At 37.1% G+C, this 16593-nt stretch overlaps 2 protein-coding genes across 5 annotated transcripts in view; both read right to left on the reverse strand.

Annotated features, from left to right (window-relative positions):
* Positions 1–7321: 7321 nt before the first annotated feature.
* LOC132795386 (uncharacterized) lies at positions 7322–8148 on the reverse strand. Its single transcript, XM_060806068.1, has 2 exons — positions 8031–8148; positions 7322–7602 (listed from the first exon to the last, which is right to left on the reverse strand). Exons 1-2 carry the CDS (start codon positions 8146–8148, stop codon positions 7322–7324), a joined length of 399 nt encoding a protein of 132 aa, XP_060662051.1.
* The window catches only part of LOC132796270 (uncharacterized), a 144791-nt gene continuing 135669 nt past the window's right edge, over positions 7472–16593 (reverse strand). For all 4 annotated transcript variants that reach the window (XM_060807375.1, XM_060807374.1, XM_060807376.1 and 1 more), the window contains 2 exons: positions 8614–9558; positions 7472–7602 (listed from right to left, as the gene is read on the reverse strand). In XM_060807375.1, coding sequence (XP_060663358.1) covers positions 8675–9558 — 884 coding nt within the window. In that variant the 3' untranslated portion in view covers positions 7472–7602; positions 8614–8674. The remainder of the gene's footprint in view (positions 7603–8613; positions 9559–16593) is intronic.

Below are 16593 nucleotides of genomic sequence, written 5' to 3' on the forward strand. Positions count from 1 at the left end.
TATCGATAAACGATATGACTAGCTTAAATATTGCACTGTGCAATCGATATGTACCTAATGCAATTGATTTTGCGCAGTTCTCTGATCAGCGTACCGTCTTTTTTTGTCCACGACAAATGCGCCAGAGTTTGTTACGTGTGTTGCGCTCTAGTTTCGATCACGCACACACACACATTTGTATGCATGTGTGTATGCAGTCAGGCAGGCAGGCAGACAGTGGGGCAGACGGCGGACGCACTTGTTCCACGTCGCACTATTAATGAAAATAAACTGAAATGCGAACGTGCTAATTAGAAAGAGATAGACATAAAGAGAGCGGCTTTTGTGTGTGTGTGTGCGTGTGTGTTTGCTTTGCTCGCCGAAGTGAAAACAAACAAAACAAAAAGCCAAGCAGACGACGACGCTTGAGAGTAGAACACACAAAATGTGGCCAAAATAGACACAACAACTAACAACAACAGTTACAAGAGCACCAACAACAACAACCACAGCGAAAAGAAAGTCAGCGAAACAACAACATCAACAAGCGTTCTTATCGTTTGTCACTCAATTACATCCATACATACATAGATATGTATGTACATACATATGTGTGTACATATACAAATTTTGTATGATTTTGCCATTGCAGGCGACGTCGACAGCGACGCCAAATACAGTAAATACAAAATCAAAACCAAAAACAAAAGCAAAAGCAAAAAGATTTTTGCGTTGCGCTCACGTAATTGAAACGTCGTTTGGCGTTGGAGCGGCTTTTACTCTAATTGGAATTGTTGTATGCCCGTTTTCCGGCCGGTTGTGGCCAAAGATATTTCAGTTTCGAACGTTGCTGGCCAAAAATACGCACACTCATACATGCACATACAGATCACACTCATAAACACACACAAAATAGAACAAATGAAACAGGCAGCGAAGAAGCGAATCAACTACGACTGCACAAAGAAGAAGCAGAAAAACTAACAAACAAAAATTATGTGGGACAAGCCGACACAGCGAGAGAGTGAGTGAGAGAGAGAGAGAACGCGCGCAAGAGAGCAGACATGCATTTGACGTGATAAGAGTGTCGTTATTGACGCTACTGTCGCCATGAGGTTACTCTCCTTCTTCTTCGTCATCATCTGCTGTTTGTTTTTGCTGCCTGGGAATTCTGGTCTTTGGGCATTAGAATTATACAACAAGCAGTCAGCAGCAGCAGTAGCAGCAGCAGCTTCAAAAGTCTGTGTGTCCAATAAGCAAGTGAAATTGCCTGCGATTGGAAATTGCAATGTATGGGAATTTCAAGAGCGTCGACAAAGCGAGAGAGAGAGAGAGAGAGAGAAACAAAAAACCAGTTAGAATACAACGGCCACATGCAGAGCGTGAGCGCAAGAGGGAGGGAGAGAGAGCGAAAACAAAAACAGTTAAACAGGTGCAAAAAAAGCATAACAACAATGTGTGTGTTGTATTTTGACAGAGAGCGCAAAAGCTTACATCGACCTACACACACATACACTCGCGCATACACACATGCACCGGTACACGCATGCAAAGAGAGGGAGAGCGCGCGTGCTGAGCTTGCACAGTGTGACTAGTTGCTATGAACCTAGAACTAACAGCCACGCTGTGACGCCAACACGTGATGACAAGCAACAAAAACAAAAAGAACGAAAAATGAGAAAAGAAAATATCAACGACGAAAATGCGTGTTCTCAAGATAACAAAACACACAAAAACCAAAAAAAAAATGAAGGCAATCTTTGACGTCATCAAATTGAGCGAAGCGGATAGAGACGGGCGACAAATGTTGGAGATCAACAACAGATCATTTACTCAACCCCAAAACGTGAACGTAACCGAAATGTTCAAATGGCATTTTCTTATACTACGTACATATGTACACAAACACAAACACATACAAGCGTACATATCGCCAGGCATTTGTGTGTGTGTGTGTGTGAGTGTTTGTATAATCATGTGATACCAAAAATAAAGAAAAATGTGAAAATCAAATAACAGCGACTGCGACAAGGCACTAAAAAGTCAAAAGCAAAAGTGGAGCAATAAAGCAAACAGTCGAAACACTCACACAAATGCACATTGTATATACATATCTCTACATACTTCTCCCTCCAACACCCTCGGTACAAACAAAAAAAAATTAAATAAAACGAGCAACAGCTTTGCCCATTTAAATGTTTCGTATTTGCAATTTACAGCAAAAGGCATCCAAATCTATGCAAATAGCCACAGCAAACTGTCAATGCTTCTTGCTGCTTGACTGCAAGCAAAATAAAATAAAATACAAGACACAGTCACAGCCACAAACAATCAACAAGATACGCACAAAATTTGCCCATCGCTGCTGTATTAAATTTCAATGAAAATGAAAACAGAATGCAAAAGAAAAGCTATTCTATACAAACGCAGACACAAACACGAAGACAAATACTAAATACATGCATGTATTTATTTATGTAAATGTATGCAGAGAAACCATTTCAAATTTTAAGCGCATCGACGATAAAATACCCTAATTATACTATCAATTCCTTTTTCAATTTTTTTCTTTTCTAGTTTTACTGAACCTATTAATTTTATACGGAATCATAGAAATTATACAAAATGAGAATTTCAAAAGAAGATTAGCGACATCGACAGATAGAAATTAATAGTAATGCGAATTTATATTGCCAATTAATTGTTGGCGAAATGCACACCCAAATTCAAACCGTATATAAAGAATTACATATTTAAATATAAACTTATAAATTGAAATTATTGAAAATGATTTTTTTATGAATAGTCTAAATTCGAAATCTTTGTTTAATGCTTTTAAATACTCTAATTGTACATGCATTCACATACACACAAATGTATTCGTCTATGTTGCATGAAAATCCAACGAAAAATAAAAACAACAAAGAAATTAAGAAAGAAAAACTAAAATTCTAAAAACAATTTTAGCAGCTAGCGTCGCGTCGCGTTGGTTGGAAAGAGACGGCAAAAAAAGCGTCACAAAAGCTGTCGAGTCGCATAATAATTGACACCCATACATTATGACTAACTTGAAGCTCTCTTTATTTCTCTTGAAAATATTTAATAATATGTGTATGTACAAAAGTATGCATGCATGTTTCTTTGTTATTATACAAAAAAATAACAATTTATTAATTTGTTGTGTTTTGCTTCGGCAGAGTTAAAATATTTACACAGCGTATTTTATGTACAAACACACACACACATACATATGTATGTACATGGGGCACATAAAAAAAAAACTGGCTTGGCAGCGCACAGTGTGATGAATAATAATAAGAATTATGCAAAACAAAAAAATTTAAAATGGAAATTTTGTTTAATAATTTTTAATTTAATTTAAATTTCAATATAAATTTATTTACATCATTTTATTTTTCAGTAAAAAAATAATAATTGCTACCTTTTGATTTGGTCTTGTGACACTGTGCATAGTGCGTTGTGTTTTACACATGGTTCTGCGGCTAGGTAAGGTCGCATTGTCGGCGGTGACGTCGCAGTCAGAAAGTGGCGTTCTTCTTCATCCCCAACTAAAAGAAGGCGTGCTGTGTGGGCGGTTGGAACACCTTTGCCTATTGGTCTATGTGTGTGTGTGGCAAAAGCGTGTAAAAATAGGCAGAAAATTGCATAGAATTAAAAGTTTTCAATTTCGTGCACGCGTTTCTTTCACACTCGCTGTCGTCTCTGCCGACGTCAACGCCAACGCCGCGTCGCTGCAGTTGTAGTTTATAGCGACAGCCATATGAATGCGTTTGTGTGTGTGTGTGTACATACTACGTACTTGTTGTGTTTGCGTTTTTTGTTATTGTTGTTTACTTTGTCATCGCTCATAGCTGCTCGCTCTCTCTCTCTCTCACGTTTGCCTGTTTGTTTGATACATTTTACTCTCCATTTAAGCTGGCGCAAGTGTTTCAAGTATTGGCCAAGTTATTGTCGTTTTTCATATGTATATATGTATGTATGTACATACATGCATATGTATGTATTTATACGACGGTCAGCCAAATAGTTGAATAACAAATGAACAAGTGATTAATAAAAAAAAATAACAAAGCGAACAGCAATGCAAGCAAACACGCAAAAAACAACTACACCGACACACACGCTCTCTCTCTCTTTTTCGCTCTCTTGCGCTCTTTGCGGCGTCGCAATGTCAACAGACGCGAACCGATCTCGTTTACATTGGGCAGCGTTCACTGGACGTGATAGAGAGAGGGGGGTGCTATGCTTCTCTGTGATACAAACGCAATAAAAAGTAACAACAACAAGAATAGCAACAACTACAACATTAGCAGCAAAACTATTTGTTTTTGGTATTGTTTATGGCGACGTGTTGCCTCAATAAGTGCGCATTTCGCATGCGTAGAGAGCGCACTTACACACACATACAAACACGGGAGCACGCACGCACACGCACACAAATTCTTTACACATACACCGCTAGTTCGATCACAAGGGGGTAGGCATTGTCTGGGGGTGGGAGAGAGAGGTCAGACTGTGCGTTGTTGTGTAAGAACAAGCAGTCAGAAAATATACTACACGCACACGCACACACACACACATGCGTAGAAATTCAACAGTGTGATCTGCTTTGTTTTTGTTTTTGCAGACTAGTTTATAATGCGTACATAATCAAATGTACACACATACATACATACATATGTATGTAAGTCTGTGTATGTTTGTGTGTAATTATGTAAATTTTTTGTTTATTTGTAAGGCTATCAACTTTAAAGCAGCACTTTTAATAAATAAAATAAACAACTTGAGCATCACGCTGCCGAAATTTCCACACTGCTTTAGCGAGGAGCTCAGTTCAGACACACGTGCTTGCGTGCTCACGTGCAGGACGCTGCATTGCGATGATTGTTGAGTCACGATAGTCACGCAATTCTTACCATCACTCAATCTTATCTCTCGCTTTCTCTTACTGCGTGTAATTTTTTGTTTTTTTTTTTATTTGGGGTTAGGTTAATGTAAACAACGGCAAGGAAAATCATAATGAATGCAATGGAAACCTTTTTTTTCGTTGCTTCTGGCATTTGCATATGAAATTATCAATGTACATATGTATGTACATACATACATATGTATGTGTGCAACAGTCAATTTTTCATTTGCTTATCATACAAAAACAAATCTCGTATAGAAAACGAAACCAAAATCGATTTCGAATAAACAAATCGCGAGCACTCGCATACTTATGATAATTTGCTGAAGGTTAAATTGTTATTAACAAATAGAATGGGGCGGGCGGGCGTGTGACGGTTGGCGGCTGACAGCGATTTCGTTTTGGGAACTGGAGTGCAAAAGCTTTTAGCTACATAATTGTTGCTAAATGGCGTTAACAACAAATGCACACTGCCCCTCAATGTGCATGGTGATGTTGTTGAGCAAACAGCAGCTTTTGAAAATGCGCGCTACAACCAGAGATGCCAACTTGTCCGTTTTGAGTGGTGTGTTGAATGCTACCAAATTCCGCTAGATGGCGTATATCCGTAGTGCTGCGAGCAGGTAATAGATGGCGCCACTAAAAATTGAAATTTTCGAAATTCTTTATTTTTTTTTAACATCTTTACTTATTTAAATTTTATTTATGTATTTCTCTCGCTGCTTGTCGTAAATATACTTACAAGTTGGGTACATTTAAACATGCATTCAATTTACAAAGTTTTGCATTTGATTTGCTTGTTTCGGTTTGGTTTTCGGTTTTTTTTTCTTTTGGTTTTCGACTTTTATTCGATATTAAACGTTATTTAAATTGTATGAATTCAAATTCATTGATAATATGCGTATTTGTTTACCGTTTAGTTGTACAATTACAATACCAAAAAAAAAACAACAATTATCTATATTTATATTAAATATACATATATGTATGTATATATATGTAAGTAGCATATGTGTTTTTATGTATATTTTCTATTTTTTATTTTGTTTTTCTCATTTAATATTATTAGTACAATACATTGACTATGTAAGCTGGATTTACGTATAAAATGTCGGATGCTCTAGGGGCATAACACAGCACTGTTTTCAAAAAAGCATAGCATACTTTTGAGATGCAACCGATTTCTCACTGCACCGCAAAGTATGCAACATAAATTGGCGATTTTGAAAACAATGCCGTTCGCATATGTAAATTGTTTGACTCTTGTAGTTATGGCTGGGCTCGATTCGCTATTATAATTTCTGTGTATGCACTTATTTAATTAATGAATGAGTATTTTTGTTTGCTTTCTTTTTCGTTTTGGATTAACTTGCTTGCGGAGTTTACAGAAAATGTTTTGCGACAAGGCGAAGGTATTCGAAAAGTTGCTCGAGCTCCATGAACTCAAGTGTGAAGTGTGAGAAACGTGTGAACTTCACAGCAGATAAGAAGCAGAAATATACAGCTGCTTAGCGTGAAATAAATGTTAAACTTTTAGCTTAGGCTTACTTTATACACTTAGTGCAAGAGCTTACTTAACGCTTTCTTGGTTTTTTGTGTTTTCTTTTTTTTTTTATATTCATTCAGTTTTGAGTTCGCAGGACAAATATTGATGTGTGTATTACCGTTATCATGAATGTGCGCTTTGTACAAGCTGTTCATGAAAATTCATGGCATAAACGTTTCGTTTGTTTTTTTGTTTTAACCATTTCCACTTGAATGTTATACAGAAATTAGCGCGAATTATATGAAATTTCATTTGATCATCACCATGCAATAGAACATTTGGTCTCTTTATTTTGTATAACAGTTAAATCCAACAGATTTGGCCTTTATTCTTTGCAATCTTTAGCAGAAACGTTTCAAGGGAAATTTAAGGGTTTCAGGCGCAGCCAACTTAACGAAGCGAAAAATGTACAGCTGCTTGAGAACTAAAGTTCATGGCATAAACGATGCATAAACTTACTCTATATATACTTAGTATAACAGTTTAGTTTATGCTTAATCATTTATATTATTTCTCTGTTTCGTTTGTTATGTGTGTGCGTGTGTTGTGTTCCACTACATTGACTAGATTTTTAATAATGTTTTAGTTGTTGTGCTTAATGTCTATGGAAATGTATTCCGCTCTTGCTCTAACGTTAACGCTATCTCTTTCACTTTTGCGCTCTCTACCATTCGCCATCTCTCTCTATCTCTTTTTATCTAGTTTGTATTATATATAATGATTTCTTTTAGATCTTTATACTATATAGAGTATATATACAATGATAGTCAAACTTATGCTAAGGTTTTTGCTTTGCGTTCTGGAAAAAAAAACACTTGTCTAAGGACTAAGGACTAAGCCTAATACTACTCTGCTTAATACTGTATCTAGACGCGTTCCACCTGCGTCTCTGCGGTGTGCACCGCCTGCAGCTCCAGCTCCGTCTCTTCGGTCAACGTATAAACTCCGCCGCCGCCCTTGGCCTGAGATTGTGTTGGCGTTGTGCTGAGTCCTTCGAGCAGCGGACTGCTCAGCTGCTGCGAATCTGCGGGATTTGCTGTCGCTGCGGGCGTGTAGACGGGAGCTAGACGTGCATTCGGATCCATGGTTAGTATGGGCACCAGCTCATGGTTTACATAATCCTTCAGCACCAGCGAAGTGGGCGTATCTGCAGAAGACGGAAGCAATTAGTTTTAGGTTTCAACGGGATTCCTTAAGGTGCTAGGGTAGTTTATAAGGGTGTTTAAGGGCTCCCTTAGCCTTAGGAGATTTTTAATATTGTCTATTAACTTGAGATTTCTAGATTCTTAATGGGAATAATTTTCTATAAGGCTTTCTGCAAAGCTTGTAAATACTGTAAAGGATTTCGGTATTTCAAGAAACATTTTTTGTTATTTACTATCTTTCGAAACATCCAATGTTGATAAGGTTTAATATATAAGGTTCTCTAGAGATATTATAAAACCTTCTAGGAAGTTTTTGGGCTATCTCAGATACTTTTGGAACTAAGAGACCCCGTCGATTAAAAATGGGATTGCTATGTTCCTTTAAAGAATCTTGGGGTCACGTTAGGAACATAAAGTGTCCGCTAATTACTTTTAAGAGTCTTGACTAAGTTAGTATAATCTTTTCCAGGAATCTTGTACAACCTCTTTAGAATTTTGGCGTCATTTCGAAAATCTAGACTGCTCCAGGATACTCCTAGGGAGCTCATTAGCTATCAATTTTAAAATGGGTTTGTTAAGTTCCTCTAAGGAATTTTGGGGTCACATTATGAGCACAAAGTGTCCGCAAATTACTTTTAGGAGTCTTGATTAAAATAGTATAGGATTTTCTAGGGATCTTTTAAAACCTCTAAAGGCTTTTGGGGCCATAACAAAAATCTAGAGTGCCCTAGGAACGTGTAGGAACACCTAGGGAACTCTTGGTCTGTGGCTTTAAAATGGGTTGGTTAAATTCTTCTAAACTATCTTGGGCTTATAAAGTCTCCGCTAAGTACTTTGAAGAGTGTTGATTAAGTTACTAAAGGGGCCTTTTCAGGAACTCTTAGCGAGCATACTCTAAGTTGAGTCCCCTAAAAAATCACTTGACATCTTCAGATTGCTCTTAGGACATCTTTGCTGACCACAAGTAAAACTAGAATCTTCCCTCCGGAGGTTCTCAAGAGTGATCTACCCACCTGTCACCAGTGTCTCTTCGGTGGGATTGCGCTGATAGAGATGTCCACGCTTCTCATAGTGTCAAGAGGCGGGCACATAATACTGATTGCCCTCCTCGTGCGCCAGATCCATCATGGAACCCGAAGCACCGCCGCTGCCATTCGCTGCGCCCGTCTTCTTGAACTCGACAACAATGCGAATGCGATGCACGATCTCCTCGTGGATGACATTGAAGCACATGGCCGTCAGCGTCATGCCCGACATGATGTAAACGGAGCAAAACCAAGTGGTGGCATTCGATTCACGTCGCAGTCCCGGCAACATGTCGCCGAAGCCAATCGTCGACAGGCTCATGAAGCAAAAGTAGATCCCATCGATGATCGGCCAATTCTCCAAGCGATACAGAACCGCGGCGCCAAACACAATGTAGATGATCATCATGGAGAAGCAGAGCAAAATCGGTGCCAAAATACTCAGGCCATGCATCGAACCTCGCGATTCGCTCGCACTCAACGAATCAATGTCAGCGCCCGAAGCGCCACCTGGCGGCGGACCCGACGGCATTCCCATGCCCGTGGGCGTTGCATTGCTGCCCCCTCCCGGCACACCCACCGACGTCCCACCACCGCCGCCGCCACCCGGTTGCTTCTCGGGCGTGGCATGGTAAACATCCCGAACGTAGTATGGCTCCTGCATCACCGCCTGCTGCTTGCGGAGCTCCTCCTGCTGTCGCTTGCGCTTCATGCGTCGCTCCTTCTCCGCCATGCGCTTCTCATCGTAGCAACAGTAACCGCAGTTCGAGCACAGGCAGCAGCACAGCGCCTTGGAGAAGACCTCTCGTGCCACCCGCGCCAGGATGCTCCCGGTGCTGCTCAGATAGACGAGCGTCAGCGGAATTCCGAAGAATGCGTACGCAACTGTCACAATCCGACCGAGGGCTGTGCGAGGTGCAATGTTCCCGTAACCTGAAAGAGACCATTAGAGAAGTTTACAAATGTTAGAGAAGTTTGCAATTGGTAAGGGGAAGTTTACTATGGGTAGAGAGAGACTTAGAGAAGCTAACAAGTGTTGGAGAAGGACTTAGAGAAGTTGATAATGTTCGGGAAAGCTTTAGAGAACTTCACAGATTGTAGAGAAATTAGCAATTGGTAAGGGAAAGTGAACTATGGGTAGAAAGAGACTTAGACAAGATAACAAGTATTAGAGAAGGTATTGGAGAAGTTTGATAATGATCCGACGATCATTAGAGAACTTCACAGATGGTAGAGAAGTTTGCAATTGGTAAGGGAAAGTTAACTATGGGTAGAAAAAGGCTTAGAGGAGCTAACAAGTGTTAGAGAAGGACGTAGAGAAGTTTGATAGTGATCCGACGATCATTAGAGAACTTCACAGATGGTAGAGAAGTTTGCAATTGGTAAGGGAAAGTTAACTATGGGTAGAAAGAGACTTAGAGAAGCTAACAAGTGTTGGAGAAGGATTTAGAGAAGTTTGATAGTGATCCGACGATCATAAGAGAACTTCACAGATGGTAGAGAAGTTTGCAATTGGTAAGGGAAAGTTAACTATGGGTAGAAAGAGACTTAGAGAAGCTAACAAGTGTTAGAGAAGGACTTAGATAAGTTTAATAATGTTCGGGAAAGTTTAAGAGAACTTCATATGTTAGCGAATTTAGTAATCGGAAAGCCGATAGGATAGGAAAAAAATTAGAGAAGTTAATGATAATGATCGAGCGATCATTAGAGAAGCTTAAAATTGTTGTAGTCGTTTAAAATAGGGAAAGGAAAACAATAGATGGTACATCAGTTAACAATTGGTAAAAGGAATAGAATAGTGAAGTTCATTATGGGTAGAAAGAAACTTAGAGAAGCTAACAAATGTTGGCGAAGCCTTTAAAGAAGTTTGATAAGATCGTGCGAGCATTAGAGTTTGCAAAAGTCCGGGGAGCATTTCAGAAGACAAACGTTAGTTAATTTAGTATTTGGTGGGAAGAAAATTCAAAAGGTTACAATAAAGAAAGAACATTAGAGAAGTTATAGAGAGTGATAGAGAGGGAGGTAGAAATAGAGAGAGAGTGAGCAAGAAATCTTTACAGAAGAAGTAATGGGTAACAATAACTTTAGAGAATTCTACGAAAGATCGGGAGAGCATCAGAGAAGTTAAGTAACAGTGGGTAGAAAACTGATTAGTAAAGGGAAGTTATAATCAGTAGCTAAATTAGGAAATGATGGAGAAGTTAGCAATTGAGAGATAAAGAATTAGAGAAGTTTGCAAAACATCAGAGAAGACAAACTTTGAAGAAGTTGTCAGGGAGATCAATAAAAAGTTAACAGTCGGGAGAGTAATGAAAATGGAAAATAATATAGAAGTGAACAACAGGGAAAGTCATTAGAGAAGTTAGAAGAAGAAAAAGAAGAGAGACAGAGAGCGAGCGAAAGAGAGAGAAATAAAAGAGAAAGAAAAAATGGTAAATGTAACTTTTGAGATTTCTACAAAAGAAAAGTTGTAATATCGGAAGTTAACATTGAAGGATAAAAAAACTTGTAGCGAGTAAGTAAAGTTAACAAATGATGGAAAAAGTGTCAATGGGTGGACAAGAGCGGTTCACAATATCGAAAGAGCATTAAAGAAAGGGTAAAAGAAGTCAGCAATTGGTAGGGAGGAAGAGAGAGAGAGAGAGCGCATTAGAGAAGTAATGTAAGGAAAAGGATAACAATAAGGAAGATCACCCGATAAATGCAAAATGGTTATAGAAGTTAACACTGGCACGAAAGAGCAGAAGCAAAAATATGAAGGTTATATAAAATATAAATGATAAGGAGAAACTCCGATATACTTTAATTTTGAAAGAATAAATTAATTAAATTACAGATAAAATGAGAATAAGTTGATTTTGAGGAACAATTTAGAAAATTGCAAGCAAAAAGTTGAGGAAAAGATGTTACAACAAAAAAAGGGAAAGCGAAGTTAAGAGAAAACCAAATGATGAAAATGTAGAAGTAAAGAAAAAAGCTAAAGTGGTAAAGGTGAAATAGAAGCAAGGAAATAACAGCAACAAAGATGTCAAGGAATAAGGGGGATAGGTAATTAGAAATTATAAATAAGATGGGTAGTAAAGAGAGCGAGACAGAGACAAAGAGGGAGAGAGAGAGAGAGAGAGAGAGACAAAGGAGAACAAAAAAGGAGAGAAAGAAAGACTCTGAATATGATTGGTAGAGATAAGTGAGCTTTAGTAGGAATCGGCGATTTGTGATGAATCTTTTATGAATGAAAATTGCTTGCAGATAATCCGTGTGTCTGCCACATCACTAACTATGGATAGGACTCCACACCTGTGTCCTTCGTATCCGTCTCATCTGTTGCTTTACGGCCGCAAACATATTGGCAGCGAAATAATTAAGCGGCCGAGGTAATAAAAATTCCTAACAAGCACTCGAAGGTAGACCACACACGGCTCTTGTTAAATGTGTACCTTTATTGCGTGTGCGTGTGCCTGTGTGTGTGTGTGTGTGTGTAGTGGGCGTGGCACAGCACGCACATAATACCGTTATGGGGGAAGGGAAAAACAGACGCCAGACGTCGTCATCGTCATCGTCAGGTGTCTCATGCATAAATTGAAAATTTCTTAATTTTATTGTTGGCGCTTGATGTATTTTTATGCCCGCAGCCGTGCCACAGCCTCGGGGGCAACTCTGGCCGCACTGGGCGTGGCACTGCTCGAGGTTTATAGCCATGACAGCCACGTATGCACATTGGTAGTATTTCCATTTCTGTTTTTCCTCTTCCTCTGTTTTTGCCTTGCATGCCGAAGTAGAGCAAGTGAACGAATTGGTAAACAGCAAACAACACACAGCAAATGTTGCTTACATTCGGGTGCAGCTTGATAATAAATTGCTGAATATGAAAGTCGACTGACTGATAAACTTGATTGATAGATGATTGGTTAAGTAAACTAAAGTAAAACGTATTTGGGTTACGTTAAGGAAAGTAAAATACAGTTGCTACTTTGATTGATGACCAGATTGATAAGCTTGGTGGGTTCAGGAAAAAAAAATTCAACATTTTTGGAGATTGATTGACAAAGTAACTATTTACTATGTGCTAGTATGACTGCTTGATTGAGAAACTTTATAATAGAAAACATTGTATAATATAATTGATTGACTGATTGATAAACTAATTAATAGATGAGTTAAGTGAATGACTGGAATGTGATAAAGGAAAGTAAAATACAGTGGCTACTTTGATTTATGACCAGATTGATAAACTTGATGGGTTCAGGAAAAAAGAGTACAACATTTTTGGTGATTGATTGACAAAGTAACTATTCACTATGTGCTAGTATGACTGCTTGATTGAGAAACTTTATAATAGAAAACATTGTATAATTGATTGACTGATTGATAAACTAATTAATAGATGAGTTAAGTAAATGAAAGTAAATAATTCTTGATAACTAGCTGAGTGCACTTGGACTGGAGCTAATATGATTGAGGAACTGATTGATGAATAAATTTAATACTGATACTGCACTAAATTGACTCAAATCTTGTACTCTTTCGTAAATAATTGACAAATTGTTTGATAGATAAGTTACACAACAGAAATCATTCGATGCAGAGTATGATTGATGACCGTTAATTAATTGATTGACTGGAAATTGATAAAGAAGATTGAAAACATAGTATAAAGCAGAGTATGTTTGATGAGCGATTGATAGACTAGTTGATAAGATAAGTAAATGATAGTAGAACACAGTCCACAACTGATGGATAGTATGATTAATGAAGTGAAGCAAAAGTATGATTGATGAACTGATTGACAAACTACCTTGCTACTGATATAGTTGAAAATAAGCTAGTACTACTGCGGAAATGATTGATAAGCTTAATAATAATAATGAAAATAACATATGAAGCAGTATGATTGATAAACAGATTGAGGCACTAATTTATAGAAGAGTTAAGTAAAATATAGTTGACAAATGATTGATAGTACGATTGACGAACTGATAAATAGATATGTTAAATGAAAGAAAGTATTTAAGGCAATATGGGATTCATGAACTGATTGATAAACTAAATGAGATAGATTACGTTGACCATTGAGTCTTTGCTGACATGATTGATGAACTGATTGATAAATGCTTTAAGTAAATGCAAATAAAACATAGTTCACAATTGACGCAATTGATTAATTGATTGTTTGAAGGTAACAAGCTAAGTGATTGATGCTCTGATTGACAGATTGATTGACCACGTAAGTGTCAGCGGACAACCAATTAAAATAGCAGCCACAAAAAAAGAAATAAACTGACAACAGCTCAGTGAAGAGGACGACTTTGGCGTTAGGCTAACATTGTACACACACATGCACAAAAAGCACACACATACATATATATACCAGCAAATACACGCATAGTCAATTGGCAAGCATGTAATTGCGTTGACAGCAAATTTAAATGAAATCCTCCCCCAAAAAACAAGAAGAAGAACTGTTTAACCAAAGCGAAACGTCAAAGTGTCACAAAGCAGACGACAGTTCCATTGTAAATTTCCGTGTGTGTGTGTGTGTGTGTGTGAGGGTGTGTGTGTTTGTTTGTGTTTGTGCGTGTATTCGTATGTAGGTGCTGTGCCATGTGTACATTCACTTGCCGAGGCTAATAATATTGGCATTGACCCGAAACCGAAGCCGAAGCCGAAAGCAACGCATAGCAAAGCAGAGCAAAAGCCAAAGCCAAAGCTAAATCTCAAGCTGGGGCTGTAAAACTCAGCTGGTGCGCTGTCAATTTGCTGACGCTTGAGAGGGGGCGGGGGCGTGTCAGGGATTGAGGCATCTACATATTTTATTGAAAGATATTGAAAGATTTCAATATTTAGACCCACACACACACACACACGCACACACCCACACACAGCGGGTTGTTTTCGCATTTGATGGGAGAATTCAGCTAATAGACGCTGATTGAGCTGCGAGGACGAGGACGAGGGCGAAGGCGAGGGATGCGGGATGCGGGGTGTTCTGCAAGTGTTGCCAAGTGCAGTAATAACATCGTTTAAAGCAGACACGTACGTCTATAAAATGGCCACAAATATCAACTATAATTCAATCACTTTAATACCAATTCAGTTGCCAACACATTAAAACAGAGCACTTCAAGGTAATAACTATCTTTAAACATTATTGGAGTTACAGCAGCTCTTTAAATTTAAGTGAATATCTATACATTTTTGAATATACATATATTATATAAATTTATTTCCGAACGAAACAACTAAGTTTAATAGCATTTCGAAGCTGTATAAAATATTGATTAATTGAAACATTTAGTGAATGTGGAATTGAAGCAAACATTTTTTATATGTTAAGTGTTTTAAGACTTTTTGAAAATGCTGTAATATATGGTATATTTTGAACGTAATAGTATTTTAATATACCAAACGTAGTCTTTGGTATATTTCTTGGAATAATACCGCACTGTTTTTGCTAATATCGATATACTAAATATAGTCTTTGGTATATTTTTGTATTTCCTCAGTATATTATTTCGGAAAGCGGGTATCTGACAGCTTTTTTACTTGTTAACATCTACAAATTGGCAAGCGATAATGCGTGAAATTCACTTACATTAATGAATCGACATTAAAATGGAACAGTTATTTACAATAAATTGAATATATTTTGTATTCTTTATTTTCAAATAAATCTACTGAAGTATTATGAAAACTTGTTTGAATATGTATATAGTATTCATATAGATGAACAGATCGTGTATATTCTCAATAAGTTTTCCGTTTTAACTTTGATAATAAATTATTTTCGGAAAGCCATTTGAATACATTGTAGAATTGAATTCAAAACTTATTAGAAAATATAGAAAACATTTACACATATGTATGTATTTATGTAGGCTATGTTATGTATTTGATTGTATGAAAGAATTTATTGAATTCATATGAACTATTAATTAAATGATATAATTTTGTTTTTCCCTTTCTTTCATCGCTTTGTGTCCTACAAAATATATAAATTCTATTTGGCAATTAAAATTATATTATAATGTTATCCAAGTAACAAAGCAACAGTTGAGTGTGCTCGATTTTGAGATATCCGCTACCCATTGTGAATAATAGAAAAACATGTGGAATTATTCTTAAAATATACCAAAAATACAAAAAAATGTACCAAATGCTATATTTTGTATATTGATAAAGTATTACATACATTCAAAATATGGCACCTAGTAAAAAATATACAAAATTTTCAGCCAAAGCAACTAAGACTCCTAGTAAGTAGACGTTTCTTTCCATAAAAAAGTATTTCTTAAATAACTTCAAAATGTTTAATCTGATCGCAACAAAATTTTCAGAAATCATAAAAAATATAGCTATTAATGTGTGAACCAAAATTCGAGTAAATTAGTTTAAAAATTACGTAAGTTATTCCATTTTTATTGAGTTGGGGGGGCGAAAGTGGGGGTTTCACAAATTTGAAATAAATCTTATATCTATATATGTCGTTTCGGCTGTTCACGCTGATCAATAATGTATATATTATATAGGTTCGTTCTGTCTGTTTTATATATTTCATGGAGACAACGTAGAGAACATACACAAATGTGTAAACATAATATATGTATAACAAACAAGTAAGAAAGCTACAGTCGAGTGTACTCGACTGTGAGATACCCGCTACCCATTTTGAATAAAAGCAATATATTTTGCGGTATTATTCTCAAAATATACCAAATATACTGCAAAATACTATAAAAAATACCAAATGGTATATTTGGTATATCGATATAGTACACCATTCAAAATATAACATAGACGGCACAATGTACCAGATTGTCAGCCAAAGCAACTCAGACCCCTAGTAAGTAGGCGATTTTGCCCATAGAAAAGTATTTCTTTAATAACTTCCAAAATTTGTATCTGATCGCAACCAAATTTTCAGGGATCATAACTACTATAGTTATTACTGTATATGTATGTATTTGCAGG

The sequence above is a fragment of the Drosophila nasuta genome, chromosome X, assembly GCF_023558535.2.
Source record: "Drosophila nasuta strain 15112-1781.00 chromosome X, ASM2355853v1, whole genome shotgun sequence".
Classification (NCBI taxonomy): domain Eukaryota; kingdom Metazoa; phylum Arthropoda; class Insecta; order Diptera; family Drosophilidae; genus Drosophila; species Drosophila nasuta.

Excerpts from the sequence above, each read along its gene's own strand:
- LOC132795386 (XM_060806068.1), bottom strand. The coding sequence starts at position 8,148 with ATGAGCTCCCTAGGAGTATCCTGGAGCAGTCTAGATTTTCGAAATGAC. Across the intron at positions 7,603-8,030 it reads CTTAGTCAAGACTCTTAAAA|ATACGCCCACTTCGCTGGTG; the intron begins GTAATTAGCGGA and ends CGTCTTCTGCAG.